Source organism: Taeniopygia guttata, chromosome 1, assembly GCF_048771995.1.
Source record: "Taeniopygia guttata chromosome 1, bTaeGut7.mat, whole genome shotgun sequence".
In the NCBI taxonomy this organism is placed as follows: domain Eukaryota; kingdom Metazoa; phylum Chordata; class Aves; order Passeriformes; family Estrildidae; genus Taeniopygia; species Taeniopygia guttata.
In genome coordinates, this window is record NC_133024.1 from 29,578,281 (window position 1) to 29,587,332 (window position 9,052).

Consider the following 9,052-nt stretch of genomic DNA (forward strand, 5'->3'; position numbering starts at 1 on the left):
GAGTGACACCACCCTTCTGCTGGTGAAGCCACACACGGGGTGCTGCATCCAGTTCTGGCTTCTGGGAGCAAGAAAGAGATGGACATACTGGAGCAAAACCAGCAAAGGACCACAAAGGTGCTTAAGGCACCAGAGTATGTTTATGTGAGGTGAGGATGAGAGAGCTAGGCCTGGAGAAGTGAAGACTCAGGAGGTAACTTATCCATGTCTATAAATACCTGATGGAAGGGTGTAAAGCAAATAAAGCCAGCAGTGCCTACTGATAGCACAAGAGACAATGGACACAAATTAACATGTGAAATTCTACCCAACATCAATAAAAAATTTTCCAGAGAAAGTGGGCAAATATTGGAACAGGTTGCTCTGGAAGATTGTAGAGTCTCCTCTTTGGAGATATTCGAAACCCAACTGGACATCATTCTGTGCAATCTGCTCCAGCCAACCCTGCTTAAGGGTTGCTCCAGATCACCTCAAGAAGCCCCTTCCAGCCTCTGTGATTCTGTCTGGTTGGGTTCTAGAGGTCACAAGTTTAGATCCCAAGTGTGAGAGCACAAACTAGAGGACAATAAAAAATATGGGCTGTTGCAAAAAAATGCAACAGGAATAAAAGCATGATGAAAAGGTTACATATTGTGCTCAGAACTATTCTGACTACTGTATTGCTTAGTGTTTTACACACCACTCAAGAAGTTACTTATCAAGTACCAAAGATTAGCTCTTCCTACTTGGAACACGGGAATAGAGCAAGGAAAACAAAATCAGCACTCTCTGGACAGAAGCTAGTATGTCTTCTATTTGGACTATAAAAAAGAGTGCAAACAAAAGCCTGTGTCAGTCTCTGCTATACTACACTGGGAGAACAGAAAGGAGATTCTTGGTTTTTTTAGCCACAAGTCTCAGTCTCAAATAAATTAATTTCTGCAATCCTAAAGCAAAAGAAGTATTCTTCTAGAAGGAAGGCCAAGAGAAGCCAGAAATCCACACAAGCCATTAACCATCAAAGCCATCATCAATGCTGGGAGGGTGGCACAGAGGAACACAATCATAAGAATATGCACATAAACTTATATTTTAAGTGTGTAGCGAAATAGGGGGTTTCAACTGGGTTTTTATTATAATTCTTTCAAGGGATCTCCTGTCAGGCATATTCCTTCAGGAGTTCACAGCTGGTGACTCCATGACTCAGGACTTTTCAGCTCCTAACCACCACTACAACTGCACTATGCTTCAGGTTTATTCAGTTGGACCTAATGAAACTTAGGTTTCTGCTAAGGAAAAGAAAGAGAAATTTATTCCACAAGTAGAACTTCACCTTTTTATTTAATTTCCTCTCAACTACATGCTTCAAATCCTCATGGTCATTTCACTTACAGAAACACCTCTGCCCAAGGAAAGAGGAAAGCAAGATCCCCAGGGGGGTAGAATTCTGTCTCCTGTGATCTTCTGTTTGTGAATTATTAAACCTTGCCTGTCACTTGTGTTGATGTACCTCATTACAACAGGAAGCCAGTGAAATGTAGAGCAGCCATTATTCTCTCCTAGCAACAAAGGCAGTAGTTAAGTAGCACTGCTATGCTTAACCCAGACCAGGTAACAAAACTCAAAGTTCCCTGAAAAGAAGTGCATCATGCTTGAGAATATGAATTGCACTTGTGTAATAGGATTTCAAACTAAAAATAGGGAAAGAAACATGAAATTTTCTGAACAGACACTCTTGAACTGGTTGTAGACCTTTATTTCCAGTCCATTTTTTTTTTATTTATTTTAGAAAAACTGAAAGGGAAAGCCATTAAAGACATAAATAGCAAAATGTCATTTCAGTCTCAAACTAGGTGACGTGGCAAGATACCACTGCTAGATTTTAGTTCTTGTTCTTTTTTTTGCTTCAGATATCGCATAAGAATGCAAAGTCAGAAAGGAATGTAGAAGCACCCAGACTCCTACAGCAAGAACACAGCCAATTAAGAGTTCAAACATCCCACAGAGTGTGTTTTAAAGAGCACTAAGAGCTGGCCTAAATGTTCTTGCAGTAGTCTAAGGCAACATCTCCAGGCATATCAGCAAATCCACTTAGAAGAGAATTCATCCCATGACCCAATTACAACACAGTTTTATTTTGGAGATCACTCAGCTGTGCTTCAGCAACAAAACGAGTCTGGAGCTATCCCAGTGCAAGCCAGGTTGCAGAAAGTTTTCACACATAAAAAGCCACAATTACGTTAAGTCAGCACATTTTCCCCTCCTACCAATGTTACACCATGATTAAAAAAAACAAAAAGCAGAAGAGTAATGGCTCTATAAAAAAAAATGGGTCACCAGTAACATAAATTCTAGGCGGTAAGAGATGGGAAGAGGTAACTAGAAACTAAAGAGACAATTCAAACAAGGTTTAACTTTAGGATACCTCTTTGCAATTGCTGTTACTAAGTGAATCTCAAACTGTGTTTGGAAATTTTAGTCACACATTCTCTCTTGCCATTGCTGTCTACATCACAACAAGTGAGGTTACTCTGTCATTCACATTAACAGCAGCAGCATCAAATTACAAAAGGTTTTCTTTTCAGTTGAATCTGTACTCCAAGGGGTACATATCAACCACACTTATAAAATATTTACAGGTTTATCTCACTTTGAACAGATTTCTTCATTATAATGTTTAGAGCTGAAAAGGGTGAAGAAAACAGAATATTAAGCCAATTCTCAAACATCTAAGGATAAGATCTGCAGAATTGTAAGTCCTCGAATTTAACAAACATTGCTTGTTAATTTTAAGAAGATCACTGGTGGCTAAATAAAAATACCCAAGGACTAATAGAGATACTTTTAAAAGGAATTTTAAACTTATCTGTCTTCTCTGGTTTACAAGTATAGCTGAAATAATTAGCAACGTATTTTGTCTTTTTTCTCCTCAAAATCATAATTATGATTTTATACATTTATACAAAATACTCAAGCCCAGCAGGCACAGAGATTCCTGACAACTTCAACTACACTCGAGTTTCTAAAATGTGGAAAGGGCTTCCGGCCAGACAACAGTACCACTTTTGAAGTTTTCAACTTCTCTTAATCTGTGGGCTCTTAATAGTTTGAAAATCGAGCTTATTGGCAACAGGCTGTTTTTCTTCATTAACTTTGGGAGGAAATATCCCAGAGTTCCAGAGTTCCCAAACAGAAAGCCACTACCTGGTGCATGTCTGGACCCCAAGGAAGCATCCAAATGAGGGCAGGACCGCTGTAATTGACATCCAGTTTTGTAGTCTCTGTAGACTCAGTCAAGATTTTTGCCCCTTGAACATTCTGTTCCTCTTAAATGACATCTGCAAGTCAGAAGCTGAAGCATATTTGGAAGGCAGCATGTTGGAAGCTGTAAGCTTTGTATACTGTGTGATTAGTGTGCAAAAGGGCAAAGTCCATTGGTCTCAGAGATTCTAAAATACATACTACCATAAACAAATTTCCTTCACAATATTTTAAAAGCTTACAATTAATTAGAATTATTTTTACCTGAATGTTTCTACACTAATAACTTCATGGTAAGTCTCCAAATGGACTTCCCCAAATAAGAGAGAAGGTCTAGCACCTGCCAAAACCATGAAACAGCAATAACAAGCTTAACATTTTCTAAAGCATTAAGACAGTTGTACCATGTCTACCTGAAGCCAAATTTTAAAATGAAGTTGAGCAATTTCAGTTGCAGCCAGTTCCAGTGGAAGGAAGTCTAACACAACACAGTATTTGCAAGTGAGAGCCTGTAGATGGCCTAAATCCAAGATCTCTGCTGTCTATCCATCATCATGTATCCCACAGCACACTTACAAAACAATATGCATTAACTTTTGATTGGTAATATTCCACTCTGTCCATCAGAAATAAAAGACTTCCAATATCTTTATGTGTATTTTTCACATTGCTCAATAGTAAAGGCATTCCACCCCTGGAGGGAAAAATGGCCAAAATAAAATGCAGTCAACCAGTTCTCAGGTACAGCTTTGTTAAGCTTTACCTGTAGGATCTTCATTGCCGTGAAGTGCCAGTTATTATGTATCACATTAACCTTTTCTATAAAATCCACTGTTTGGACAACTGACAATTATTTTACCAAACAAGAGTTCTAGTAGTCAGATTTTTGACTTCTGGATAATTTTACTATTTTTGTCTCAGAAAAAGAACCTTCCTAAGAATACAGACATTTGTCTTCCTCCAATTTATTACAATGCTGATGAACACTCCAGAAAAATAAACACCTCTAAAAACAACAAGCCTTACAGATCTATTTTAAAACTATGTACTTTTCTTTAGGTTCATGTATTCTAGTTTTATTACCTTAAGCATGCGGACTGAGAAAGCTATAGAAATGGATATTTCTTTAATAAACTGGGATGGGAGGGAAGCAGCGATCCCATGAATTGTTATTATTTTTAGCCTGTTTCTGGGGGCACCCATAAAAGCACATGAGACAAGTTTCTTAGCAGAAAGAAATGATGCCAGTAGAACTGTTACCAGAAGAGCAGCATTACTTCCTGTAGTGTCAACTCTGTCAAACTTAAAGGTCTCCTGTGCGGGGAAATTTACACATATCTGGACATAATATACTTAAAAATTGTTTCCAGAACTGCTAGTCAAGCTGAGGCCTTTCAAGTCTGCATAAAGTAAACTGATGTTCCATAGCATATTTGGTGGATCCAAGCAATTACAGGACCCTTTCTAACTCTTACTGTTGCTTTTCATCCTCCTTAAATTACCAAATGTAACAATGTATGTAATAAAAAAAGTATGGTTTCTCTTCTACACTGTGTTCATTATCGTTTCACTACCCAAAAATTAGGTTTCTCTCTGTACTTGCTTTACATCTTCCTATCCAAATAGAGGCACAAAGATTTTCCTGGGTTTTTTTGCAATCACGCCGATTCTGCCAAAACCTGTTTTCTCTGCCTGCCAGTACACTCAAATTTAATTTCAAATAATTTCGATTTTGAGCTACTTAAGTGCCACAAGCATAAAGTCTTTCCAAAACCGCTTCTCCATAGTTCACAGCTGTTTTTCCTATTACATCAGTAGAGTTCATTTCAGAGTTCATTCCTCCTTTTTTTCTTGCAAAGGCCCATCGAGAGTGATACCAAATACCCAGAGAGCTTCATGAGGAGGAGCAGAGGGGCTGAATAACACCGCGAAAACGCTTCACAGCAGCACCCAGAAACCAGGAGGGGACCGAGAGAGACACCATGAAACCGGTTTAATCTACAAGTATTGAGACGATGCACACCAACACATAAAACACACCCGCCCATAAAACAGCGGCACGGCTGTCGCCCGCCGGCGGGACGCGGATGTTACCGGGGCAGCGCCGATCCGCGTGGCCGCCGCCGCGCGGCTCCGCCCGCCCGGGCCGCGCTGCGGCCGCTCACCCCCGCACCGGGCGCTGCCGCCACGCGAGGCAGCCCCCGCCCAGGCCCGTCGGGCCCCGGGCACGCCGCCGCCGGCCCCGCTCACCTGTGGGCGGCGGGCCCACCGGGTGCCCCCGCTGCGTCCATCACGGCCCCGCCGTTGCTATGGGCCCTCGCCCGCCGCTGCCCTTAGCAACGGCGCGCGGCACTGAGGTGCGCCGCCATTGGCCGGAGCCGCGAGCACGCCGCCCGCCGATTGGCCGCGGCGGCGCGCACGCGCGGCGGGACGCAACGGCCGCCCCCGTCGCTCGCCGCGTGAGCCGCCTCCGCCGGCAGCGGGGAACAGCTGCGGCGGGAACCGCGGGGCACTGAGCCTTTCCCACACACTGCCCCAGGAGAGACCGCCCCAGGGGAGACCGCCCCAAATACGCCCCCCACCCCCTCCCCCGTCGCCAAGAGCCGCCCCCGCGCCCGCCCCGGCGTCTGTCGGAGGCTCTGCCAGGCGCAGTAGAGGGCCCGGCTGAAATCGCCTCCCTCTTCAGCCCCCGAAGGGACATCATGTGTTCGGGCGTGTCCTCGCACGCAGCAGAGTGGCTTCCCCCTGCCGGGTCAGCTGTGGGCCTGTCTCCTCGAGAGCTCGAGGTTTGCCTTGACCAGGATGTCCGCAGCGCTCAGCTTGCCTTGCTCCCGCAGGTACCTCATGACGTGCGGCCGCCGTCTCCAGGTGACCTTTACTCCGTACTCGTGCTCGGGGGTATCTGTAACCAGTACTGCTGCCGCCTCCCCTCTCCCGCACGGATCAGTACCAAATGGCAACTCTTCTTCTGGATGCCAGGCATGACTGCTTGGTGATAGAGTGCTGCTGCATCTCCCATTCCTTGGAGAAGGAACCTGTGCAGCCTCTGCATCTGAGGGACTAAGGACATCTTGCTCCACAGCAAGCTCTCCACAGTTCTCTGGGCTCTTCACCTGGATGTTGGCATTTGCTGCTGTCCCTTTCCTAGGCTGGATGGGAGAGCACTGTGCATTCTCTCTCAAGCAATTTGGATCATCCAACAGAGGGACTGCATGTCCTTCTGGATTTTCAAAAGTTAAAGGAGGAAATCTGCAGGCCACAGCTCCTTGGCAAGCTCCGCCTGCATGAAATGAACTGTGGTTAGCATCCTGATTATAGGGCTTCTGAGGACCACGATGTTTCTTCTGGCATGCTTTCAACACCACTGACTTAGTTGCATCAAATTGTGGGCATACCTGAAGGGAAAGACATAATAAGATAAAAACCCAACCCTTTCCTCCAGACAAATAATGCCTACCTGATTCTATTTTCCCACCTTTTTTCAGTGTGTTCATTGAGTAATCTGCAGCAAAGCAAATGAGTCACTAACAAAGCTGCTATGCATGAGAAACCTCTGAACTTCAACATCATGTTTTGCCACTTTTCTCTGGAAAATAACTGGGGTGCAAGTTAGCTGTTCTCTGGCAACTCACAAAGAGCTCAAGATCTGGGTTTTAAAGGAAATCTAAGTGGTGTCTGCTTCTGTAACCCCTGCACATTTAAGGAAGTTCAGAAGAGATCCTTTTTCTTTCTGTGTCTTAGCATAACTCAAATAGATTCAAAGAACTAAATCCTCAGCCTCCCCCAAAGAAGTAGAGGCTGAACTGGGAGAGCAACACAAAATGATTGAAGAATGCCCACTTAGCTCAATCCTCTTAGATTATGTTAATAGGGTGTTCAAAATCTTCCCCCCAAACATCTTTGTTTCAAAACATAGTTAATTTCTGTATTGTGGAGTAACAGATCACCCAAAATCCACTTCTACAATCAGCTTGCTATAGAAGAGATGGTCCAAGCTCAACAGTCTGTATTTCTTTGAATGATTCGGGACTCATTCTCAAACCCTGAAAATCCTTTCATTACAGTGTTTGTCTTCCTGGTTACCAACAAAAGAGTCAGACTCTGTTTCAGATTCCAGTTTGCTTTTCCAAGAGCACACCAAACTGAGTTCTTGCTTTGGTAACTACAGATCTCCTTCAGCATTCCTAGGTTACAATATAGTTCCTCAAAACACTGAGTGCTATTTAACTAAGGATGGTGATTGTCTAATGTACAGCTGAACTGTTTGAATCCAAAGCCATTTTGCAGGAAAAGAGAAATGATTCTGTAATAACTGTATACTAGCACATACTTAACATAGTCCCTGATTTTAAGGATATGGCTTCCGGCTTCAGAGAACATGTAGGGTAGGTTTTACCTATGCAGGAACCTAGTAGTGAAAAAGGTATGAAAAACTTAGATAATGCCAAAAAGAGAGGAGCAGAAAATCAGTTTCCATTGAAACAAGTTGACAGACACTCTGCAGAGGATGCCTCCAGAAGTTACAAACCTACCAGTTACCAAACTGAGAAATATTTAACAGTTTCAATACTGATACCTTCAAACAAATTTTAGAATATTTTAGGAATCAAAGAGCTACCAGAGTGGATGCTTCCACCTCTTTCAAACAAAATGAATGCTTATTCACAGCAGTTATTTCACTTAGTGATTCACAAACTGTAGAGCTAACTGCCTCAAACAGATACAAAAAAAAATTTAAAGAGGAAAAAATTGAAGATGTTCTACTTCAAGGTTAAGGCATTACAAAAATACCTGCAGGTCAACAGGAACAAAGGAATGTTTCATGCAGTTTTGAAACCACTCTTCCTGAGTTTGCTTTGTGAAGAGCAGTCAAGCAGCAATAATGTTTAAACAGAGCTCCCCTAGGTGATGACTACTGTTGTATAGGAACAGTCTGTCTTTGCTGCAGCTGTTTGCTTAAAAAAACTAAAGCTTTATATTACATGATATAAAGAGTATTCTAGGACATGGCAAACAGTCCCAAGAAAATGAACCCATCAGAAGATTAGTATGGAGAGAAACTACTCAAAAAACAGAAATGGAAAAGAGAGCAGGTTAGAAACAAATGATTCTGAAGTAAAAACCTATGTTCTCTAAATTTAGCAGTGTCAGATTTAAACAATACACTCAATACTTTAACATCGAACATTTAGAGTTCAGCAGTTATTTTAAACAGCAAGCCAATAAGAAAAGACTCCCCTAATGTTTATTTTGTGCAGAGGTTTTGGTTGCTAAGGAAAACAGTGTTTTCCTGATGGGAATAATTTTTCTAGAAGACAAATATTCATTAATTAGTACACACTGCAGACAGTTATGTCTTCAAGTAACCAAGACCTTAGTGCTTATTCTTAGAATGTCAAGCAACTCAAGCACTTATTTATGCTTTAGACTGATAGAAGGAATTCAGGTCTGGGCTAATAATTTTCCATATCCAGAACAGATAACTTTCTTTTAAGACAGGAGAAATAGGAGAAACTTGAAAACTGTTGCTGTGGGACGCAGGAGGAAAGATAATTTGTACCAACCCAGGCAGCAGAGGTGTTCAGGTCTACAGGTTTTGTAGGCACACGTCTGGGATTCTCAGCCAAATGCAGTGGAGCTTCATAACAATGGATGGGTCCTGCCCGTGGTTTCTCAAGGAAAATCAGCTCTGCCTTCCTGGCCTTGTGGGTACACTTCTTCTTTGGAGGCATCAAAAGGTGTGGTAAAACTACTTAGAAACCTCATGATGCTTGTTGGAGCCAATTGAAGAAAGATGGAAGCACCCTGAGGA

General features: G+C 42.6%; 2 protein-coding genes across 3 annotated transcripts in view; both read right to left on the reverse strand.

The window, feature by feature from the left end:
* TULP3 (TUB like protein 3) overlaps positions 1-5,670 on the reverse strand; it is a 32,293-nt gene extending 26,623 nt beyond the window's left edge. For both annotated transcript variants that reach the window (XM_004175974.6, XM_030267945.4), the window contains exon 1: positions 5,491-5,670. In XM_004175974.6, the coding sequence (XP_004176022.5) occupies positions 5,491-5,531 (41 nt within the window). In that variant the 5' untranslated portion in view covers positions 5,532-5,670. The remainder of the gene's footprint in view (positions 1-5,490) is intronic.
* A 323-nt stretch (positions 5,671-5,993) lies between these two features.
* RHNO1 (RAD9-HUS1-RAD1 interacting nuclear orphan 1) lies at positions 5,994-8,972 on the reverse strand. The gene is made up of 2 exons (XM_002191190.6): positions 8,805-8,972; positions 5,994-6,635 (listed from the first exon to the last, which is right to left on the reverse strand). The coding sequence occupies exons 1-2, from the start codon at positions 8,970-8,972 to the stop codon at positions 5,994-5,996; spliced, it is 810 nt and encodes a 269-aa protein (XP_002191226.5).
* Positions 8,973-9,052: the final 80 nt, after the last annotated feature.

What these genes read in the sequence shown, in the direction of transcription:
- RHNO1 (XM_002191190.6), bottom strand. Translation starts at nt 8,972, where the DNA reads ATGCCTCCAAAGAAGAAGTGTACCCACAAGGCCAGGAAGGCAGAGCTG. An exon ending in TGAACACCTCTGCTGCCTGG is followed by an intron (nt 6,636 to 8,804) that starts GTTGGTACAAAT and finishes CTTTCCCTTCAG; the next exon opens with GTATGCCCACAATTTGATGC.